The 24,622-nt window shown below is 44.6% G+C and overlaps 1 protein-coding gene across 1 annotated transcript in view; it reads left to right on the top strand.

Annotated features, from left to right (window-relative positions):
- The first annotated feature begins 1,359 nt into the window (after positions 1-1,359).
- The window catches only part of LOC138288295 (serine racemase-like), a 40,061-nt gene continuing 16,798 nt past the window's right edge, over positions 1,360-24,622 (top strand). Inside the window, exons 1-3 of the mRNA XM_069229733.1 lie at positions 1,360-1,472; positions 8,528-8,709; positions 13,002-13,180. Coding sequence (XP_069085834.1) covers positions 1,468-1,472; positions 8,528-8,709; positions 13,002-13,180 — 366 coding nt within the window. The 5' untranslated portion in view covers positions 1,360-1,467. The remainder of the gene's footprint in view (positions 1,473-8,527; positions 8,710-13,001; positions 13,181-24,622) is intronic.

Raw genomic sequence — 24,622 nt, forward strand, 5'->3', positions numbered from 1 at the left:
ACAGCTTTTCTATAGAAACTAGGTCCTAACTATAACTACCTAGTGACAACCGCCACTACTGTAGTTAATATAAAAATAAATATATTCAGTATTTTTATCTTCCTTATACCTATATTACCTTCCTATATAATAATGTGTCTACCTATTTATTACTTTAGTCCTACTGTACAAGAGAAAAAAAGTATTTTTTTTAAATGACTCTCTCCAATCCATCCTCTATCTCCACTCTCTGACGTATCCCAAACCTCACTCTACTACTGTGATCTCCAAAATAACCCTTCTTAGACTCTTCCCCCCTCTGTCCCTCCTGGCTCACCCCAAACCTCATTTTACTACTACGATCTCCCTAATCCCTTTCCACAGATTCTACCCTCCTCCATCTCTCCTTTACTCATCCCAAACCTAATCTTACTACTATGATCTTGCAATTAACACTTTATGGATTCTCCCCTCTTCTATGCCTCCATTACTCTATTCAGTCCAACTCAGACAGTCACATGTCCATCGCTCAAATTAACTCATATTTCCTTATACTAATACTATACTCGTATTTCCCTATACTAATCCACCACTAATCCTTTTAGGTTCCGGAAAAGTGTGCTACTCACTGAAAAGCGCTTTGACGCTTTGTCAGGGTTAGTAAGCACCATATAAATACAATTATAATTACAAAGTACCAGTCACACAGTAGTAGAAGCAATTTTATACCAATCTCATGTTAGCAGTCTCACACAAAAAACAGCACTCCCAAATTCATCGGAGTGAAAGTCACCCATCAGTTGCACTCTGATGCTACTGAGTGCCCTATTAACAGCCATATCACACCACTTACAGGATAGCAATAAATCACATAGCCCTGGCTAATTACTGAAAGTGCCTCACCACTGGGGGGTTTGTATGATGTTGTTGGGAGAGTGGATGAATGCAAAAATGAATACATGCATCAGCAAATTGATGAATTAATGCAAAAATGAGTGATAGAATGCATATATGGTGAGTGATTGAGTGCATGGGCACAGAGATGAGTGACTGAATGAATGGATGGAGGAATCCGTTCAGGCATCTTTAGGTATAAACCATACTTATTGTAAGTGCTTGATTTGTACTAAATAGAACTTCCGCTGAGGTTCGGTTGCTGGTAGCTCATCGATTAAATTTTTCTGGTGCTATTAGGCCTGGTTATCCCATCATTTACACAGGACTATACGTAACAAAATGGAAGAATAAAACCTATTAAGAAGAGATTCTCTCGCATGAACATGGGAAACGAGATAACTGACAGTATCTCACTAGAAAACTTGATGACCTGTTGAGAGAACTCTCAGAGTGACGAGAGAGCACGTTTGGAGGCGGAGTATTGAAAGGCAGTGGTTGCCGTGGGCGGGAAGATGTACTCTAGCAGGAAGAGCGGCTCCACTGTAAGGGAAACTGTACGAAGCTTGTTCTGAACCCAACGGCAAAGCAAATATGCAGTAAGTCTGTGTTGTTTTAATGAAATAAACGGCTTCTGTTCAGTGCAGAGCAGGCGCTGTTCTCTTATTTTCTTGCTATGAAGAAGTTAGGCAGTTTGGACTAAAGGTTCCTCTTGTCTGTACAAAGAGTAGAGTTTGCAAACGCCCCTGCTACAGACATTGTGGACCTCAGAAAAGGTTAAACAGTAATCAAGTTCATTTCCCGTTCCTGCTTAAACGCATTGACTGTAAGAAGGAAAGAAAATAACAATCACGATTGAAAGAAATGTATATGTGATGCTTTTTTATATAAAATTCTGGCTTACGAAAGTAAAATATTGTAAACACCTGTTTGGAAGTACTAATAGACAACATATTTTGGCGATGTCAGACGCTTTCATGGGATGCTACAGTTATAGTGCTAAACAGAGCGGAGGGACTGTCTGATTTTAAATACCCCGACTTAAGCAATCTTGAGGAAATGCCTGACTTCTCAAGCAGTTCATTTACCCAGTGAAGAGCAGTGCATTTACCAATTTATGTGGAGCAGCACGTTTCCCGCTGTGAGATGTAGGTAGTTTTTTTGCTCTATCCGCTAATGCAGCTTTCCACCCAAATCAAATGACCCTGGTGGGAAATATCGTGCATGAGTTGCAAATGGATTCTATTAGATCCCGTTCCAGCGTCCATGGTGCGGTTTTGAGCATAGGTCTTTGTTACAAGCGACATTATACTGGTTACATAAATGTACCCCCGAAATCAATGGGAATCATTAAACACCAGAAGCCATTGCTTCATCAATTCTAAGATGCAATTGAAAATCAACAATGCAGAGGTCCAAAAGTCCTTATTACTTGGACTGGACAATTAGGAGATCATGGTGACTGGCCAAGTAGAATTTCAAGCAGAGAAGTGGCTCAGCAAATCTCTTCAGTGGCCCCTATTTGGAGAGTGTGCTCTTCAAACGATCACATTTACAGTCAAAACATAGCACTGTTATTGCTGTGGCTTGGAATCCACTCACAGAGTCCCAACATTAGAGGACTTCTTGCTTGAAGATCAATTCCCTTCACTGTACCTGCATTTTATTTAATCCACCCATGGTCGTGCCTCTGTCTGTCTTCTCTCGTTTCTTCCCCTTCATCATCATCAACATCCCGTTTGCTCTGATTCTACCTTTGTCTTACACTCACAAGCATGGACACCATTTGGACAATCCAGAACAACAGAAATGTCAGCTTGGAGGTCTTGTTTTAAACCCTTACATATGCTCCATTACCTCTGACCTTTCTCCACTCTTTATCTTGCCCATGCTGGCCATATCTTGGCCCTGTAGTCACCCATCACCTTGCTGGTCCCTTCTCCTGGCCATGGTTTCTTCACTGTATTCAACATGCCCACTCAACTTCCACCTACACGCGAGAAAAGAACACTCAGAATGGTGATTATGTTCTCTTCCCATTTATTTATACTTCCATCAGTACAATTTGCCTCGTCTTGGGCTCTCCCACCACTCTATACTTAATTGTTTCTCTTACCTATATCTGCCTGTTGATAAATCTCTTCATTGATTTGCTTAGCACTAGTCCCTTTGGGTGAGCGAACCTCCCCAATTCACTGGTTCCTGAAACTAGTCCCACCTTGTTGCACACATCTCCTTCTCCCTCACATCTTCATCCAGCCCTGGGATAGGCTTATGTTGTGCTGCATCCTAGTTCCTGACTCACCAGCACCCTGAATGCCCCCACTGCCATTTGCCAAGTCCATCGCTGTTGCACCATCTCATGTGACAGGCTTCACAGCCCCATGATCCTACAAGCAAGACTGTCTCATGCTTCACCTCATCCTGGCCCCCTTCAAGAGCCATCCTGTTCTTCTAAGAAGCAGGCACATAGGTCCCCAATCCTAGCTCAGTACTATTGCGACAGCATCTACTCCAGTTCCTCGCTTTGGGACTGTGCACTTCCCATCCCTGCCCCATGCTGCACATTTCAAATCTGCTCCCATACCTCATATTTCCTTCTTCTTGACAACTCTGTATTTGCCTCCTCACTGGCTCCTCTTTCTCTTATCACCTGGATGAGAAGCAGCTTGCCAAAGAAGTGATCAGGATCCCAAGTGAAGCCATTCACCTTGTTGGGCAATAGGAATCAGCAATGGTTTCGGTGTTTTCTGCCACAAGGTTATTCAATCAATCAATCAGTCATTTCTAAAGCCTGGCTAATCACCCGTATTGTCTCAAGGCGCTGTTTGTGGGCGTGCTGCTCGATCAAAGAGCCAGGACTTGAGGTCTTTCCTGAACTGCTTCAGAGATGTGGTCTGCCTGAGTTTGAGAGGTAGCATGTTCTATGTCTGGGCTGCGAGGTAGGAGAAGGATCTTCCTCCTGCTGTGCTTTTCCGGATCTTGGGAACGGCAGCGAGGGTGAACTTGGAAGAACAAAGTTGTCTGTTGGGTATGTAGAAGTTGAGGCGGTGGTTGAAGTATGCCTGCCCTATGTTGTGTAGAGCCTTAAAGGTATGGATCAGGAGTTTTTATGGGATGCGCTTGTTGACTTGTATGTCTCTAAGGTGGGAGTTGATGTGGCTGTGTCGGGGGATGTCCAGGATGAGTCTAACTGCTGCATTCTGGGTTCTTTGTAGTCTTGATTGTAGTTTATTGGTGATTCCAGCATAGAGTGTGTTGCCTCAGTCCAGATTGCTAAAGACAAGTGCGTGAGTGACTGTTTTCCTCATGTCGGAGGGGGTCCACTTGAAAATCTTTCCAAGGAAGGGTGTAGAAGCATGCCGACAAGATGGCGTTGACTTGGCGGGTCATGGATAGAGGGGAGTCCAGGATTATGCCCAGATTGCGTGCGTGGTCCGTGGGAGTGCTTCCCAGTGCGGTGGGCCACCAGGAGTCGTTCTAAGTGGAAAGGGTGGAGCCAATTACGAGGATCTCCGTCTTGTCCGAATTGAGTTTGAGGTAGCTGGCTTCCATCCAGGCAGTGACTGCTCTTATCCCCCTGTGGAAATTTCTCTTGGCCTTTACAGGATCATCGGACAAGGAGAGGATCAGCTGGTTTTTTTTGGCATAGTAGGCTATTTTTTACCCCGTGTTGTTTGATGATCTTGGCTAGCGGGGCCTTGTAGATGTTGATAAGCGTCGGGCTGAGTGATGATCCTTATGGCACTCAGCAGCATGTTTCTTTGGGTTCTGACATGAACGGCGGTAGTCTGACACTCTGTGTTCTTCCGGTGAAGAAGGACCTGATCCATTCCAGTGCTTTATCTCAGATCCCGGTTTCGTATAGTCTGGCGCAGAGGGTGGAGTGGGAGACAATGTCAAATGCAGCAGAGTGGTCAAGGAGGATGAGTACGGCCATGCCACTGTGGTCGCGTATGTCATTGGTGGCTGCTAGGAGTGCTGTTTCGGTGCTGTGGTTGCTTCTGAATCTGGATTGGATGGGTCTAGGATTTGGTGTGTCTTGAGGAATTCAGTGTGTTGCTGCTTGATGGCGTTTTCCGTTACTTTGGCTGGGAAAGGAAGCAGAGAGATGTTTTTTTAGTTTTTCAGTTCTCTTGGGTCGGCGGTGGGCTTCTTGAGCAGCAGGTTGATCTTGGCTTGTTTCCAGTCTGATGGGAAAGTGGCGGTCTCGAAGGATCAGTTGATAGTTCGACAGTGCTCAGGTGCTATCGTGGCACTGGCCAGATTGAAAATGTGATGAGGTCACAGATCCGAGGGTGCTCCACAGTGGATGGAATTCATGAGTCTTTGGATGTCCCCTTTGGTGATGGGGGTCTAGGAGTTCAGGATCTGGTGTAATGTTGGGTCTTTGGTGGTGTTCGTGGGCAGTGCATGTGGGGTTTGGTTCTTGAAGTCTTCACAAACGTCCTGGATTTTTCAGTGGAAAAAGGTGGTGAGGGTATCGCGGAGGTCTTGGGAGAGAGGGATAGATGAGGTGTCTTTCCCACGGTTTGTGAACTCTATGACAATGGCGAAGAGCTCTTTGCTGTTGTGAGTGCTGGTGCTGTGGCGTTCTTGAATAGCAGCTTTTTTGACGGCTCTGATGTTCTGGTGGTGCCTGGTGACTGCATTCTTGTAGGCTATGCGGTCTTCGGTTGATTTGCTGTTTCTTCATTACCGTTCCAGTCATCAGCAGAAGCATTTGGATTTGTGTAGGTCTGCCGTAAACCATTCAAGTGTTTTGCTGTGTCGGTTTCCTGCTGGTTTCTTTAGGGGGCTATGTTGTTGGCTCATTCTGATAACCAGTGGTGTAGTTTGCGTGAGGCTTCATTAGCGTCCACTGCATCTGGTGGGAGGGGTGGCTGAGAGTGTTGGTGAGTTGTGCTTCTGCAACTTTGCCCCAGCGTCTGCCGAGTGGGCGGGGTGAGGGCATAGTGGCATGCAGTGTTCTTTGTGAAGGTAAAGTGGATGCACTAGTGGTCGGTCCAATGGTGTTCACAGTTGTGAGATGGTGATGTTGTTCCCTGCTGAGAAGATGGGGTCGAGGATGGCGGGTGGGGACGTTGACAAGTTGTTTGAGGCCGAGTGTTGCAAGGTTGTCCGAAAGGTTTGTGTTGTTGGGTCATCATGGATATCGTGGAAGTTGAGGTTGTCAAGTAGGATGTAGTCGGAGGAGGTGAGCGATTGGGGGGATGACGACATCGGCGATGTCTTTGCAGAATTGAGGACGGGTTCCGGGCAGCCTGTAGTTGAGTGTGCCGCGGAGGGAGGAGTTTGGGGTTGGTCTGAATCTGGAAGCATAGATGTTTATGCGTTGGCCAAGACTATTGGTGATTGTCAGGTGGAGGGTGTTCTTATAGACTATGCCTCCTCCAAGCCGGTTGGCTCTGTCCTTGTGGATGATTTTGTAGTTGTCTGGGATGGCCGTGGCTATGTCCAGGGCCGAGGTGGGGGTTATCCATATCTCCATGAAGAAGGCGACGTCCGGGGCAGTCGAGGAGGTCCCAAACTCCTATTGCGTGCTTGAGGAGAGAGCGTGTGTTGAGAAGTATGCACTTGAGGTGGTCATCCTTGCTTGGTATGGGAGCGTGTGGTAGTCCTTGGAGGGTGCCGGAGCAAGCGTGGCACAAAAAAGGTCCATGAGTTTTCCTCATGTCGGCTAGGTGGCAGGCTGAGGATCTTTCTGGGCTGAGGGCATGTAGTGTGTTGGAGTCGAACCGGCAGATGGAGCGAGAACCAGGGTTTGTGGCACTGGGAGTGGATCAGGCACGGACGGCCACAGACGGGCTTGCCTTTGGCACATGTCCTCGCAGCGGCTGCCATTAAGAAGGGGAGGGAGGTTGGGGGTCCAGTCAGCTGGGAGACGGGAGGACGGGAAAAGCACATCATAGGGAGGGGGCGTATACGCAGGGGCAGCAGTGACGCGGGAAAAATGCGGGAAGAGTGAAGGGAGAGAGAAAGAGACAAGAAGGAAGGAGAATCAAAAAGGAATAAAAGACATAAAAATAAAACAGAGGAAAACAAACAGATGTAAATCAGAAGTAAAAGCAGGAGTAAACAGAGACAAAAGATACTTACATGCAGATGGCCACTAGGCCACCAGGGATGAGGCACAGGCCTGAGGGTGTAGGTGGTCCTTGAAATGAGGATCAGGCAGGCTCTCAGTTTGCTTGAGGCAGAGACAGCAGCAACAAGTGGAACCGCACAGAGGAGGGCAACAGACGCTGACAAGGTCAGAGGAGTTGTTCTTACATTACACCTTAATTAGGGCTAATGCTCCAGTTTTCACTGCTGCTGCAACTAATGCTGCATTCCTCCTTGCATACTGCACACCTTATACATGTATCTTGGTGTAGAGATGAACTTGGATCTACCCTGGCACGTTCTGACCAGTGATAGGCTCCCTATGTGACCTCCTAAGCTAATCACTGTAGCCTAGTGGTAAGAGGAGAGCTCCTTTCAAGTGCTCAAAGTTAAAAAAGGGGAACTGAGTCACAGCCAGCACCTTTTAGGTAGATCAGACCAGCAACAATCCAATCAATATTGAGAGTCCCAATGCCACCAACTGGAGAACAAAGAGGCTGAGTTGAAAGCGGGGTGTATTGTAAATTCTGTCCATTCTTGGAAGGTGTAAACAAGTCATCAGTGGGATGCCAGCAAGTGGAATTATGATCAGCATGTTTTAATATGATGCACCAGTACCACTGGTGGCAATTCAGAAAGCCATTAACCATTTTGACAATGGAGGACCTACAACAGCGGCTAGGATTCTGCAAACCTTACCTGGCCCTAAAAGTTTGCATAAAGCCACAAAACGATTGCAGCCCTTTGAGACAGATGACGATGATGTTCTGGTTAACACAGATAATGTTATTGGCTCTATTTGTGGAACTTATATTAAGGAACCAGACCTCACAGCACAACTGTGACCTCTAATGAGAAGGGCTGTTCCATTCTTTCTGGTACCATGATACAACCACAGTTGTGGAAAGACACTGGAGTGGATTCACAAAAGCAGTTATGAGTATGAGAAGTAGTACTACACTAGCACTCTTACATGTCCTTGTGAATTGGCCACAAGACTTCCAACGTCCTATTAGGAAAGCTGCAAAAGGCCCAGTCCTATTTGTACTAACGTTTATGAATATTCCCTAAATATTACAATTTTGTTCCTATTTTAGATGTTCTGGGGCCTTCACAAACGTATGTTAAAGAATACTACGGAGTACTCATAAGAAGGCTTAATGTCAGACAGGTTCCTATGGTTGATATTATTTTTTAATAATATTTAGACACTGCAGTCTTGTTGTTGGTAAACAGACACTATGAATGGAGTTGTGTTATTTCTTAGTGACAGATGGGAATTAATGATCACGTGTAAAGTTGGAGTCTGGGGAAATAAGATGAAACAGGAGTAAAAATATGAAAGAAGGTGTGGAGCAGAGCGGAGGGTGTAAGTCAAAGTAGAGAAGCGCTTTGTACAGGAACCTAACTTAGATGTTTCTTGATACTTGCACAGTACACTGACTCCTGAATTCTGTCTATCAAAAAAGGTAGAATTAAAGCAGTTGAATAATTACTATACATTAATTTGACACAATGTCCAACATTTAAGCAATTTTTGTGTTTCCAGAAATTCTGCTTCAAATGATGGAGCTCTTATTTCAAGAGAAATGTTGGAGGAGGCGAGGCGACAAGTCCAAGAGAGCCCTTTGCAAATCATCAGAACTCCACTGATCAACAGAGAAGAAACAACATTGTCTTTGGAAACCAAATGTAACCTGTTTTTAAAGCTTGAAAACATGCAAAATACAGGTGAGTGAATTACTCCTACTGATACAAACCAGTGTCCACTCATATGATTTGTACACACAGCAAGCAAATTTTGGTGTGCTCTCTAGGCCTCGTGAGCAACTGAAGAAAGGTGTGGACTCTGAGTGAGCAAGTATAGTGAGCAGTGGACTCCTTTTTGAGGGCTTCTCTTTCTTTGCCTAAGAGTTATGCAACAGCCAAGACACTTTGGGGGTCATTGACCACGGAAGCACCGCCAACAGGCTGGCGGTGCTTCCTGGGCTATTCTGACGCGGCGGTAAAGCCGCGGTCAGAAAAGGGGAACCGGCGGTTTTGATTTTGCCACCTCTGAGGCACGGGGTCTCAAAGGCAGTGCTAGAGGTCGTAAAGGGCAAGCCAGGGGTCGCAACTGCGACTCCTTGCAACCCCTAGATGACGTCCGTGCAGCTAGTTGCATTAAATGCTTTTGGTTTGTCCCACTGCTGGTTTCCAGCATTTACACTGATGTTTTAGGGCCAGTTCCTGCTTCACTGCATGTGTTTACTCGCTTCTTTAATTGTACTACTAAAGGCAAAAATGTGTTTCTGAAGCTCCCAAATTATTGGTCTGAAGATGTCAGCTTCCTCCTGCTCACAGATTTATGGAGTAGTACTACATCTAACTTTCTCTAGCCCGCCACAAATTTTCCTGTCTCTATATTTTTTAAAGGACTGTGAGTAGTGTTCCTTCAGCTCAATCCTGCTTGTTGCCAAACTGTTCACTTTTACAGCCGTCATCAAGAACTTCTGTGAGCCTGACATACTGTTCTAACCCTGGTCTTCAGTTTCCAGCTTTCCTGGTACTGAATTTAGCCGGCCACCATTAAAGAGAGCATCACATATTTATTTAGCACAAGCTTTACTCATGGGATTGTTCTAAGGTCATATACTAAATCTGCGTGGCCAATATGTGCTCAAACATGAGCGGCTTCTTTACAGCACTTCATCTTTTCGGCTATTTGCTTGTCTACTTAAGATGATCAAGTTCCTATTTGCCCTTTTGATCCTGTCCACGTTGCAGTTCTAGGAATAATGTTACCTCCAGGTCTGCAAACCATCCCTGTCGCTGGCTGTCCTCTGACAGGCATGCTTCAGCTGACTTTTCATTTTGATCACTCTCTGAATGTTTGGTGTCCAAGTTTGAGCGTCATGATGATCCTGTAAATTCGGTCGAATGACCTGCTCTTGATGGGAAAAAAAGTGGTAATGTTGCAAAGAGAGAGAGGAGATGGGAGAAAGCCCCTGTCCTGCAGAAGTATGCAAAAGCAAAACTGTGTCTCACACCCATTCTTTGCTTCTTTCCTCCATCAGTTGGTGGTTCCTTCACAGTGGCTTCTTAACACTTAAACTTACAGCCTCTATATATTTCTGCACACAATTCACTAACTGTTGCAGTTCAAGAGGACCTCATTGAACACAGTGACCTAAATTCTTTATATTGTGTGAATAGTACCCCTGGCCCTTAGAGCTAAAGTGTAAAGTGTAGCACATGTGATCTTAATTACAACACTTTTATTTCATCTTCCCCATCTTTTTGCAAATGTATTGTATTTAATTCCCCTCGTTATTGTTCCCCAATCCGTAATATAGACATTATTTTGTGCACAAAAGTCAATTTTGTCAAAATAATGGAATTAAACATTGAGCTGACTGTTTTGTTGAGTGTGTTTAGTGTTTTTTAAAGTTTTGATAATTATTTTAATAAGGGCATCACTGTTGGGTTCTTGTCAACACTTTTATTTCCACACTAACCTATAGCTTGTGCTCTGCAGTCCCCCGTTTGTTCGTGTCTCTCAAAATTAGCTATTATTCTATGTTACCCTTCTAAACTGCATGCCTGCTATGTTTTCACATTGCTTATGTGTGATATGTCAATGGTTTTAATGTACTTATGAGTGACATTTGACTTTTAAAACTGTGGCACTTAGTGTAACACATCATCATGAGTAAACCAAAGCAATAGGGCTAGGGACAGTATGTCAATGCCCACCGACACTATTGAATAACCACCCTGGCCTGTGACCCTCAGTTGATCATGCCCCTCGAGTCATAGGTTTTAACTTTTCCAGTGTGTAATTGACTCATCCATGCCAAGAACCACCCAGTGGCTGTCTGCCAGGCTGAGCCAGGGCATCATTAGGCGAGCTGAGGGCCCTTAAGTGAGGCTGATTGTATGCTGAGACAGAGAAGCGAGGCCTGATCTGTCAAAACTGGCCTCGGTCAGTGCTGCAATAGTAGATGCAGGTTGGAGCTCCTGTGCTAGGGCAGAGGGCAGCTTTTTTAACATAGAGAATTATTCTAAGAACAATTTAGTCAAGTCCAGGTTATCACCAGAGTAGCTAATCACCTCTCCAAGCCCGGCTTGTTATTGCCTGAGCTGCTTTTTAGGTTGCAGCATACCATACAGCAGAGCTGTCTGATTTGCTAAGGACATCTTAGAGACTTTCAGAAAGTTGACCTAGGAATGCTTTCTGCTCTTTGATTACCATTGGCTTTGTGGTTTGCAACTCACACTTTCTGGCTTTCCATTTGCTGGCTTTGTTTGCTTTAGGTACTCCACTCTCAGTTCGTCAGTCCGGTTGCCTAAACCATGTTTTCTGTATCCTTCCACAAACTCGCTTTCTGTTAACAGGCCTTTAAATCTTGTTCTTATCTTGTCTCATTTGCTGTGCAAGCAACGACCATGATCAAATGTCAGGCTCTGTCTTCCAAGCTTGATACTTTTCTTTCTCTGACGTCAAAATTAGAGGATTTATGTGACAACCTTGCTGGATACTGGGGCATAGGAAAGAGTATGTTTTCTAGCACGTTACATAATTTTAATGAACTGTGCAAGTATTTCAGAATATATCAGAATTATGAACACACAAATGAACCACATTTTTTGTTATTTCTGAAGTGTGTTTGAAACATATACTTTAATATGATCAAAATGAATCCCTAAACTAGTTGATGCAATTTCCACACATTTTTGTCTGTACACTGTATATTTATATTAGTAAAAGTCTGTGCAGATGTAATGGTCATTTTGATAAAAAATGTTTTGTCTGTTAATGCAGTGTGCTACCACACAATGAATACTCCACTCTATGCCTCTCCACTCTACTCTGCACCTCTCCACACCACTGCACTCTACTCTGCACCACTCCACACCACTGCACTCTGCACGACTCCACTCTACGCCACCGCACTCTATTCCACTTCATACTACGCCTCTCTAGTCTACCCTGTACCACTCAACTCTATGCCAATGCACTCTTCGGCACTCTATTGTCCACTACTGCTCTCTTTGCCACTGCACTATACACCACTCCAGTCTAGGCCACACCAATCTTCTCTGCACAACTCCACTCTACGCCACTCTGCAATGCTGCGCTCTATGCCAATGCACTGCATGCCAATACAGTCCACGCCAATAAGGTTTACTCTGTAACACTCAATTCTATGCCCCTGCACTCTATGCCAATCCACGGTACGCCACTCTAATCTACTCTGCACCACAACACTCTATGCCACTCCAGCCTACATTGTGCACCTCTGAATTCAATGCTACTGCACTTAGTGCCACTGCACTCTATGCCACTAAACTCTGCAACACTCTACACCAGTGCACTCTACAACAGTCTACTCTATTCTATGCTAATCCAGTGTATGCCAGTCTACGCAACTCCACGCTATGCCACTCCAATACATGACATTGTCTGCCACTCTACTCTACTCCACTGTTCGCCATTCCACTCTACGACACTCCACACCACTTTCCTCTATGCAACTAACTTTAAGCCATGCTGAACAGCAGTCACGCTGGTGAACAACATGGCTAAAACACATTGGCAAAGCCAAAAGCTCTTGCATTGGCACAACTTATTTGCTTTCCCAGTGCTTGTTTAAAATACCAATATTCTATAGAGGTGTCTACAGCGCTTCAGCATTCTGTTAGGAGCTAGAAAAGTATTGCTAAGCAGTGTAATGCGGTCATATGGACTTGGCAGGCTGACATTGAAGGATCCCTAGGTATTCACGGAGAGCATGAGTTGGTTCTCAGCTGTGCCATAGTTTTAGAAACAGTAAAATATTGGCATATCAGAGCGTATGTGTAAAATGCATTTGTGTGCACACCTGAAATTATAAATTATTGCCAGATGGGGAGCTTGCACAATGGGAAAAACGACAAAGAGCAAACAAAATGCGCACTTCTCTCAATGTGGGTGCTGAATTATGTGTGATAGAATGTATCCAAGACCGCATATTTACAGAGTCTTCTTTTTTTGTGGACAGGTTCTTTCAAAATCAGAGGCGTGGCAAATCAGTTTGCTCGTGCACAGGGGGGACAGTTCGTTACAATGTCTGCTGGAAACCATGGGATCTCCTTTGCCTATGCTGTGAACTGGTATGGTAAAAAAGGGAGAGTCTTAATGCCAAATACAGCCCCAGCTTCGAAAGCCAGAGTAATTTCTGTAAGATTTAGCATTTGTTATCTTATACAAAATGTTGCATGAGCCCATGGAAGCATTCATCCAAAATGGCTTATTTTCTGTGGTTCACACTAAATTCGTCTTCTAATTACATAAGTCCAAAATGGCCAATAATGCATGTTACAAATGTCCTTATCCTCACTTTTACATAAAACCATTCTTAAACATAAAATTTTCAAAAATTCACTTTAATTCGTGCCATGCCCAGTGTAAAGATATTCTACTGACCATTAGTAGCATTTGATCATTCATCGCTTCTGACAATGGGGATTCCTTTGCTGCTCCTATCAGGCAATTCACATATCATGCAGCCACCCTGTGCCTCACAACAAGCACTAACTGAAAGCATTTTAGATGTTGAAGACTTCGTTTATATAATTTTGTGGCCTTAATTACAAGTTTCACAGTACTGGGAACAGGGTAAAATTACTTGAACATTTACAGGTACTGCCCAGTAAAAGCACCCCATTTGTGCGTGGGATTGATTTTTCTGAACATAAATCCACAAGTATTTCACCATTCCATTGGATTTTACAGTATACATGTGTCACTTGCTGTGAGCAGGTGGGAAATGTATGCGAAGGACTGTTGGTGATGGGCCAGTAAGGCAGGAAAGTGGGAGGAGTAGCCAACGGAAGAGAAAGGGGTTTTCTTTATTGGGGAGGAGCATTGCATGCTCCCGCATTACGAAAAAGAAGCCGAATGAGGCTGGGATTTTTCCAGCCAAAAAACAGGATAAAGTTGTCCCACTTCCAGTTAAACCAGATGTAGAAAAACCTAATCACTCATAACCAGCTAGAGCAAAATTAACAGATGTGTTAATTTCACTCCATCTATCTTGTAATCAGGACCTCTGTGTGTGAAGAACTCCGTCATTTCCCACTTTGAGTATGCCTGGTGATAAAGATGGTGCACAAAAGCAGCTGACTCATCTCACTGTTGGAGAAGCCACAGTCGACAGTTACGCAGGTGCATCCAGTAGCTATGCAGAGATTGAGATTTGTAAAGCACTTTATTTTTTTGTGTGGGACAAATTTGGTTTACTGTATATGTATGAATATATTTGGCTGCCTTGACTACAATCTGTTTCCTGTTAGTGTGTATTCTACTTTTTTTTATTTTTTATAATATTGTTTGGTAAATTACTTTGGGCCAGATTTAGATCCTGGTGGAGGGGTTACTCCGTCACAAATGTAATAGATATCCTGTCCGCCGTATTACGATCCCCTTAGGCTATAATGGGATCGTAATAAAGCAGACAGAATATCCGTCACGTTTGACGGATATTCCGTCAAGATCAAAAATCAGGCCCTTTGTCTGGTAAATGTACAATGATAATAAAAAAAAAGAAAATCTTCCATCGGTTGCCAGTGCATAAGCGTGCCATCTACAAGCTTCACCTTGCTAGAATGAGAGGCTGTTCATTTTCTTATCTGGTAGCCTACCATTGGAATTATTTTCTGTAGAATCCCCAGTTAACATCCTGGTTTCCTAGGTTTTAGATGCTTTAAAAAAGTTGAATGTTCTAATCTGCTTTGTTTTTTTAGGCTATCCCATTATGCACCTTGTTGGTGATTAGACTGGATGTGGGCAAGCACACCCCCATCAGGTGTGAGTTTGGCACTCTATAAATATTTTTAACATATCAACGCACTCCATGACATTTTGGTCTGCAGATGTTTAGATTGGATGACATGTATCCTTCTAATGCTAATGCCAGACCTTGTACTGCAGTGCATGTGAGAGACTATTTTCACTTCCTCTCGCTTAACCTCCTTGCTGTCCCTTCTCTACCCAAACCCTATCTTTAGTAAGCCCCCAAACTACCCACCAACCAAACAGACACTTCCATCTCCACCTTCCTCACATATTGAGCGCTGCCTGTTATAAGCAGCAGCCATCTTAAAAACTTTTTCATCAATTCCAACATAGCTGTCTGCACGTGCTAATGAGTATGCGTCTGAGGTGGGCACCTTTGAATGTATTTATTTATATTTTTAAAAAATCTCATTCAAAAGTGGCTGGTGTGGATGCAAGCGCATTTACAGCAGCCAATCTTTTAATGGCTTTTCTTATGCTTTAAAAAACTACATTCACAAATTACCATGGCAGATGCATGCACATCCATAGTGGCCATTTTGAATGTATTTTCTTATCCACTTGACTGCTTCTGTTTCCCTCCCCCCCGGTAATGGGCCCTGTTTTTTAGATGTTTGAGGCAGTTTGCCCTTAAGCCTTCCTAAATTTTATTCCCAAAAAAATGTATCCAGACAAAATGTGCGTCCTTTTTTCTCACATCTTTGGGATTCCACACGGTAACAAGGGTTTCTGGTTTTCCTTGAATTCAACCAAGAAAATAGCCAAAATAAATCAAAATTGTGTTTTTTGTTGAAAAAAATGGTGCAAGAAAGGGTATGAAGAATAAAACCATTTTTTGCCACAGTGTTTGGATTTTTGTAATTGCTAATCCATTTTTCCCACTTTTTGCAATTTCAGCCTACTTGCAGGTTGTGGTTGAACTAGGTGTAAAACCCATGGGAAAACCTGGAAAGCTATATATTTGTGCTTATATTCTTTCCAAAAGCAAGTACTAATTGAAATAATAGCATAATGATAATAAGGAGGGAAAAATAGCAAATGGTGACAGTGTTTCTTTGCCCTGATGGCCAAGTTACGAAAGTAACATACTGTTATATCCGTCAGGCATTCAGGTCATGGGGATATATATAGAGTTTATTGGTTGTCTAAAGACATGTGATACCCAGAGCAACAACGTAACTCCAGTTTGTAAGGATTTTTCATTGTGTGCCAAACAAGCAACAATTGATACTGTAAAATCTAATAAATGAAAAATGGGTATAAAAAATGCATATGTATTTTTGAAATGTGTGAAAATACTGAGTTTAGGAGTAGTGAGGATTTGTACGCCTCTGAATTTGGGGTTACATTTGGAATCCAATAATAGAGAGAAATTCAATCCATAATAACAAATGTTAGAGTATTCTGTGCTCTCACTCTTCTTATTCTGATAAAATGACTAATCTGCTTGTGTGGCTTGGCCTGGTGCTTGCGATACAAAAAGCCCCAAAATTCCACAAAGAGACATCAACATTTCCTGTAAAAAAATGACCTGGTTTGACAACGGAGGTAACTGCAGTATTTGTGCCCAGGCTTGGCTGCTACCCTGGAAAACCTACCCTGGAAACCCAAACGGTTTAGAAAGCTACACACACCTGAAAGTCCAAAGAGGTGTGGAATGCATGAGTCCCACAACGGTTTCTTACCTACAATGCCCTGCAGACCTCAAACTTTCCTTAAAATCAGGCATGTTCCTCACATTTTTGTGGCAGAAACCTTTAGAACCCCTGGGGAACCACAATATTTCTACCACCTAGCATTCCTACTTCTTCTGAATCAAAATAGTGAGATCCAAAACACAAGGTGGCGATACCAACATTTCCTGTAAAAAAATGACCAAATGGCCCCTTCCCCAAAAATGACCTGTTTGAGAAAGGGATAGTGGCAGCATTTCAACCCAGACTTGGCTGCCACCCAGGGAAATGTACAAAGCCCAGCCGTTTTTCAAAACTAGACACACAGGGTAATCTAGTGTGTTGTGTTACATGCACCCCACAAAGCTTTCTTACCCAAAAAGCCCTGCAAACCTCAAACATTGCCTAAAATCATACCTTTTCCTCACATTTCAGTGATGGGAACCTCCTGAATGTCCCACAACATTCCTACCACCCAACATTTCCATACTTCTTCCCCCCAAAAAAATACCTCTCTTATGTGGGTGGGCCTGGCATCTGTGAAAGGGAAGGTCCCAAAATGCATTGTGTGGACATCAGATTTTCCCAGGCAAAATCTCTTTTTATGCGCTGTAGCTAGCTGTGGATTTTAGGCCTGGGTATGGTTGCTACCACAGGAAACCTACTAAACCCAGGTGTTTCCGAAAACTAAGCAGCTAGGGGAGTGGTCTGGCTTGCATGGATCCCGCTACCTTTTCTTACTCATAATGCTCTGCAAACCTCAAACTTTGGCTAAAGACATGCATTTTCTTCATGTTCCTGTGAATCTATGGGGATCCTCCTACTACTCAACGTTCCCACACTTTTACTGATAAAAAACAGTAGTCAGATTGGGTGGCTCAACATGGCTCATATGACAGGAACGGATCAAAGGAGGTACCATGGCAAGGCAATATTATCTTTGCATAGGTCAAGATTTGAACTGCTCCCGCTGTGGGCAGTATGCCCAGCCACACAGGTGAGGTACCATTTATATAAAGAGAAGTGTGGAAACATTAAGAGGTAGGAATTTTATAGAGCCCCACATCTGTCTGAAACTAAAATATAAGAAAAATGTGTAATTCCTGACAAAGTGTGAGGTTGGCTGTGCATTACGGATTAAGAAAAGGTACTTTACTAAAAATGACTGGCTTTGCTAGGTTTTCCTGGTTGCTAGCTGTCTCCATACCTGAATAATTCAGCATGTCAAGTGAGAGAATATTGCCATTTACCCTCTCTGCGAGAAGCATTTACTTCCACCTGTTCTCACCATGTCACAACATATCTTCTCATTAAAGTAGTGCAAGAGGTTTATGTGCTCGGTGCAGAGATGTGGGAAGCCAGAAGACATGAATTCTGGTTGCAATGATTCAGCCTCTAATACTACTGAAGTTGATAAAAATGAGTACCAGTGTATTTGTAGTAAGTGAATTTGCAGCACCAAAAAGCAATAGAACTGTGGCAGCAAATAAACTACATAAATCATGTTATAGTACTCATAGCTTTACCTCCTGTAAGGAAATGCCTCTTTTTGCAGTATAACCCCCAAAGGTTTGGCTGATGCTGCTGATTTTTCAACTCTAGTCTACTAAGGCGTGCTATCCAGACCTCAGTGTCAGTATTCCGACCCTTAAAAAGTTAAATGTTTGATTGTCTTATACCCAATTGGCCTAACATAACTTACTCGAAAGTCCCTTGTATATGGACCAGGGATACCCAAAACCTGTAGGTTAATTTGTCCATTAGGGCTGCAGTACTTATTGGGCTACCATGAGTGTGACAAAATAAAACATGTCTCTCAGCCTGCCACTGCAGACCAGTAGAGCAGTTTCTAAACACCTGACTTGACTTTGCCATTTGAACTAATGGCAAAGCCCTGATCTCCCTTTTTAATTATATAAGTCACCTCTAGAGTCGGCCTATTGAGTCCTAAAACAGGATGAAGTATATTACGAAGCAGGACATAAAGTTTTATATGTCATAACAGTAAAAAAACTAAATTGTTGTTTTCACTTTGGAAAGACTAGTACACCCATTGGCGGGTACAAGGTTGCACGCTGACAACTGAGCTGAGCTAACACCTGAATGAGACGACTAAAGTTGCTACTTCAAGCTATCAAAATAATCCTTACATTAAACCCAAATTTAATGCACCTTTTAGGTATAAGGCAACTTTAGAAAGTTGCCACTCTGTCGCCCCACTTTTCCATTGACCATTCGCAGATACTGGCCACAAGACAGCCTTCTGCCTTCCTGGGGAGAGGTGTGAATGACTCCCAGGAAAGTTAAAAAATAGAGGCCTACCATCGGAAGAGGTGCCACTTCTCCCTGGTAGGAAGCCTCACAGGGTGTGAGCCAAAAGGTAAGCTTTAAAGAGGAAGCAACCTTTGAATGGAAAATGATCTGTACATACGAGAGGGGCTGCTCTTTCCTCCTGGTGGAAAGGTTGGTGTGTAGCCCTCTGGTAGCCACACCTCTAGCGTGGTGTACTGAGCAGCACAGACCGATAGAGGAATCCTGCCATCTTGGGAGTGGGTGGAATGTTGCACTCTGGGATAGCTAGAAGCCACACTTCACAGTAAGTGGTCATCAAGCAGGAAGGGATCTGGTAGCCCACTGGCTAGTGATCTCTGCATTCCCCGAGTACACTTTCTCTGCATATATGGCACTCACACCCTGGATCACATCTGCTCTATAGAGAGGACTGGAGAAGGACTGCTGTGCTCCAGCCGCTGGACTGAAACTGCTGCTCATTGGACTAGCAAAGGGAGGACTGTGCCTGTGGTATCAGGCTTGTGGAAAAGTTGTTCCCGAGCCCCGAACAGAAGAGGTGAACTCCAAGAGTCAGGTGCCTGACTTCCAGTTACAGCTTCAGGGCCGCAAAGGCTGAAGTAGCCCCCATTTGCAGACCAATAGCCACAATTGCTTGACTGACACTAACCTCCAACATGCAGCCTAAGAGACTGAGGGGGTCATTCCGACATGGGCCATTCTGACTGGTGGCAGCGCTCCGCCCGTTTCCGGACGAAGAGCCGCCAACAGCCATACTGGCGGCAGGCGGGGAAGTGGAGGTAGCTCCACCTCCACCGCCACGCCAACAGAACACCGCCCAGCGAATCACGACCTGTGATTCGCTGTGGCGGTGTTCTGTTGGCGTCGCGGTGTCGGCGGAGCTGCCCGTTCCCTCCCGGAGGATCACCAGGAACTGGTAAGGTGATCGTCCGCTAGGGAAGGGGGGTGGGGGGGTGTTGTGAGTTGTGTGCGTGCATGGGGGTGTGCGTGTGTGTATATTGAGGGGGCGTGTGAATGCGTGCATGAATGCAGGGGGGTGTGTGTATGTGCATGAATGCGTGCATGAATGCGGGGGGGTTGTGTATGTGCATGAATGCGTGCATGAATGCGGGGGGGTGTGTATGTGCATGAATGCGTGCCTGTATGTGTGTATGTGTGTGTATATGTTGGGGATCGGGGTGGGGGACGGGGGTCCTGCAACCTTTTGGGGGTGGCAGGGGTGGTGGGGGGGTATGGGAGGGAGTTGGGGTGGGGGTTGGGGGTGGGGGAGACCCCTATCAGTGCCAGGGAAGGGATTCCCTGGCACTGATAGTGCTTACCGCCATGGATTGAATGGCGGTCCCCAACCTCATGAAATCCATGGCGGTAAGCCGGGGTCAGGCGGGTTGGAATACCGCCGGCGGTATGTGACGACCGCCGGGCTGGAGACCCAGGTCTCCAGCCCGGCGGTCGTTACCGCCGTGGTGGTCGGAACGGTGAAGCGCCGGCTGACCATGGCGGTAACCGCCATGGTCAGAATACATGAAAAAAGACCGCCAGCCTGTTGGCGGTCTTACCGCCGCTTCACCGCCGACCGCCAGGGTCAGAATGACCCCCTGGGTCCTGACACTCAAAATGTGCACCTGAATCCACTGGACCCCGGGACAGTTGTCAAAGTGCAGTTTGGTTGCCCAAGAAGAAAACTAACCCCCACCAAAGGGAACCTTTGGTTTCACTGTGACCAGAGACCAGTGACAACTGGACTTTTGCTGGTCCAACCAGCTCTTCGAGGGACATTGACCATGAGGCCAAAGTCGCACCACCAAGACCAGCGAGTAGCCCTGGAAGACCCTGTTAACTGCACAGCATCCTACAGCATCTTCAGCATCCTGTATCCCTTGCATCACGATCACTACATTGAAGTCTATGGCGATGGAGTAGAGACTGTCTTGTTGACATGGTACCTGTCCTACAACTCCTTACTGTCCCCCTTGACTTGCTGCCTTTAGAAAAATTGGTGCCTGGTCTCTTTCGTGTTGTGTAACTTTTTAATTTCGTTGTTTGGGTACATTTAAATACTTTTCACTTGTTCCTTTACTTAAGCCTGGCTGCTTGTGCTACAGCTACCCAGGGCTGAGTTTAGGCTTAACAAATGAGATTGACTAGACCCAAGTCAATATCATGAGTATGCTACATGATGAGGTCACACAACCTTAATATATTATAAAACATTTCCTCTTGTCTCCATTATGTGGTACAATATAACTGTAATGTTATAATGTGAAAGTTGGAGACCAACAGGGGCTCCTGTCCGTACCTGCCTTTAATATCTACTGAGCTCGCAAATTAAAGTAGGCTTGGAGACTAAGAGCCCTCAGTTCTGAGGGCTGCTTTAATCTCAGTTTGGCACAAATATACGTTTGTGACCAATTCAGGAAAAAATATTTTGCCCTAATAGCGCACTCACCATGCGGTTTTCCATGTGAGATCTGATGAAAATGTTGCAGGAAAAATCCACAATATTCAGCAGTTTTCTTCTCAAAGAAAATGAAAATGTGTAATCTTATAATATTGTAACTTGGAGAACTTGGAACAGTACAGTAGAACTGTAATGGGGAAAACTGAATTATGTTTATCATTTATATAATCATATGCAAGAGCAGCAATTGAGCTGGAGACCACAGTGTGTACTTTTGCAACAGGATGTAGAGCAGGCATGCCGGATGTGATTGTCAGCCAGTAACAGATTATTTTTAAAGTAGTCAGTAGGGAGTTTTTAAATGGGTCGTTTGAGTGGGGAGTGGTAGGTGAACTTAACACAGATTGTGTTTGAGGGCAATCAAAGAGCTTGCTCTGTAACTGCAAATCACATAATTGACCTCTGGTTTGCATGTGCATGCTGCTGAATTGTTTTATCAAGTTGAAGCTCACTGCTTCCAGTGCCACTGATGTAGTACAAGTGGTTAATGCATATGTAACTTGTGTAACACGGGTTCCAATTCAAAGGACAATACTCAAAGTTAATGTGTCTGTGTAAGAAACTGGATCTTTATTTGGGGCAGGTGAAGACCCAAAGTCACTAAATCAATCTGACCACCACCTACTGGTAGCTCAGACACAGAACATCCAGGCTTAACTTGGAGCTATGTGGAAAGTATTTATGCAGTACCAAAACAGTAATAAAGTCACAAAGCAAAACAATACAAACCCAAACTGAATTATATACAAAATGACACCAAAATGACAAAAAAACTAAGAGAGGAACTGGAGATATGAGTTTTTGAAATTGAAGTAGAATTTGTGCCAACATAGTCACTAGCCGTCGTAGATTGAGACGTAGGCCCAATTTGAGGCTTATATCGATGGAGCACAGGTCTACTTCTATGTCCTGAATACAAGGAGGAGCAGGTGCAGTCCTTCAGAGCTCATCTCGGCTTACAGACTGCAGGTTCAGTCCTTTTCTGATCTTCTGCAGATCAAGAGAGTGTTCTGAAGTGGGTGACTGGAGGTGCCACGTTTATACTTGGAACCAGCTGGTGGGCTGGAAAGATTCCTGGGCATGCCCTAGCCAATGGGGTAGAAATTCCCTGAGTCAACCCTACCCACATTTGCCATTTTCAAGATGTCAAAAGTCTTCAACCACACTAAACTTGGGCTGTGGCTGTATGTGGGGAGTGTCCTATGTTAATACTAGTGACCTTCTACAGCTGCCACTGAAATCTAGCTTGAGCCAACAATTGTATCCACATCAAACCCAGAGACAGAAGTCTGGTTGAACAAAAGCAGAATCTGTTAGCAACCAGGTGGTGTATCCACAAGTATTATCTTGGCATCCTGTTCTCTCCCCTTTCAAATGTGCCCCAAGTGCCATAAGTGAACCCAGTCATGTCAAGTAAAATTTGACACTCAAGCCGGATTTCACACTGTACAACAATACTGTAGTATTGTTAGACCTGCCTGCTCTTGGCTTGGTTTCCCCTTTGTCATTTTGGTTTTGGCCTCCTGTTTTTGATCCTATGCTGAATTTCGTTTTTGCTGGCTTAGGACTCTGGGCGCTCTAGCACTGCTGACCAGTGCTAGAATGCAAGCGCTCCCTGTCTAAATTGTAGTGGTGATTGGTTTATCCATGACTGGCATATCTGATTTACTAGTAAGTCACTAGTATAAGGCACCCAGTGTGCCTGAGGCCTGTAAATAAAATGCTACTAGTGGGCCTGCAACACTGATTGTGCCACCCACATGAGTAGCCCTGCAAACATTTCTAAGGATTGCCATTGCAGTGTCTGTGAGTGCAGTTTTAAACTTCCATTTCGACCTGGCAAGTATACCACCTTGCCAGACCCAAAACTTCCCTTTTACTACATGTACTTCACCCCTAAAGTAGGCCCAATGCAGTCCCATTGACAGGGTTCAGTTTATTCAAAAGGTAGAGCATGTACTGGTGTGTTTTACATGTCCTAATAGTGAAATACTGTTAAATTTGTTTTTCACTATTGTAAGGCCTATCTCTCCCGTAGGGTAAAATGGGAATGACCTTGAAATATCTTTTAAATGTAGATTCCCATTATGAGCAGATAGAGATATGTAGTGTGGGGTCTCTGAACTCACAATTTAAAAATACATCTTTTGGTGAAGTTGGTTTTTGAATTGTGAGTTTGTAAATAGCACTTTTAGAAAGTGGGCATTTTCTTGCTTAACCATTCTGTGCCTCTGCCTGTCTGTCGAATACATGCCTGGGCAGTGGCGGCCAGCTCGTATTTACAATTGGGGGGGATGCAATAAAAATACAATTAAAAAAAGGCACCTACCTGTCGAAGATCTTCTCTCCTCGCATCGCATCGTCTCTCTCAGCTCCGACGGTCACAGGACCCAGGAAACTGCACAAGCCAATCCTGACGCTGCTTTCATGCTGGTAACCAGGAATTGGTGGGAGCGGGTTCTCTCAGCGCTCACCAGAGCGCAGGAGGCCTGTGCCTTCTCTAACCCAGCTGTCTTAAGAAAGACAGCTGGGTTAGAGATGTTTAAAGTGCATTTGTCAGACTGTCTGTCACAAGACTGGAATTTGCTGTGCATTCCTGCTTGTGAAGAATCTCCAAGGACTTGAATTGAGCTTGCCTGAAGTCTCAGGGCCATCAAAGACTTCCTCTGCTAAAAGCTAGACTTACTGCTGAGACTCCTACCCTGCCAAGTGGTGTTCTATCCAGAAACTGGACCCTGGAAAGGTGAAGTTGGCAAACTAGAGCTGAAAATCCAAGCACAGGGAAATTTCCGACGCACCATCTGCAGCGTGGCTGATAAATGACATGGCGTGGGCTTTGCGGCTAAAATCACCGCTCTTTCTGCATCACTGTTGGGAGATCGACACATTGCGGCTGGAGAAACGACGCACAACACCCACTTGCGGCTGCTGAAAATGACACAAACCCCACGCAGTGCGGTTTTCGAACACCGTGTGACAGGATTTGCCACACATTTTCCCTAAGTCATCCTGACTCTGCACAGATTCGAGATGCCCCATCTGGAAATCAAAGCATCGCTCTCTTGCGAGGGAGAAAAACAACGCATTGCCGACCCCGTCGGAAAAGAAACAACACACGGCCTCCCTTGCGAGGAAGGAATTGACACATTGCTGCCTGTTTCGACGCATGCTCAGCCATGCGGCTTTATGGATTACGCTAACCAGTGGCTGGAGAAACAACGCCCAACACCTGTTTGCGGCTGCTAATAACGGTGCAAACCCCACACAGTGTGGTTTTCTAACACCATGTGACAGGATTTTCCATGCATTGTCCCTGAGTGTCAAAGTCATCCCGACTCTGCTCGGAATCAGGGTGTCCCGTCTGGAAATGGACTCATCGCTGTC

Source organism: Pleurodeles waltl, chromosome 4_1, assembly GCF_031143425.1.
Source record: "Pleurodeles waltl isolate 20211129_DDA chromosome 4_1, aPleWal1.hap1.20221129, whole genome shotgun sequence".
Taxonomy (NCBI): Eukaryota; Metazoa; Chordata; class Amphibia; order Caudata; family Salamandridae; genus Pleurodeles; species Pleurodeles waltl.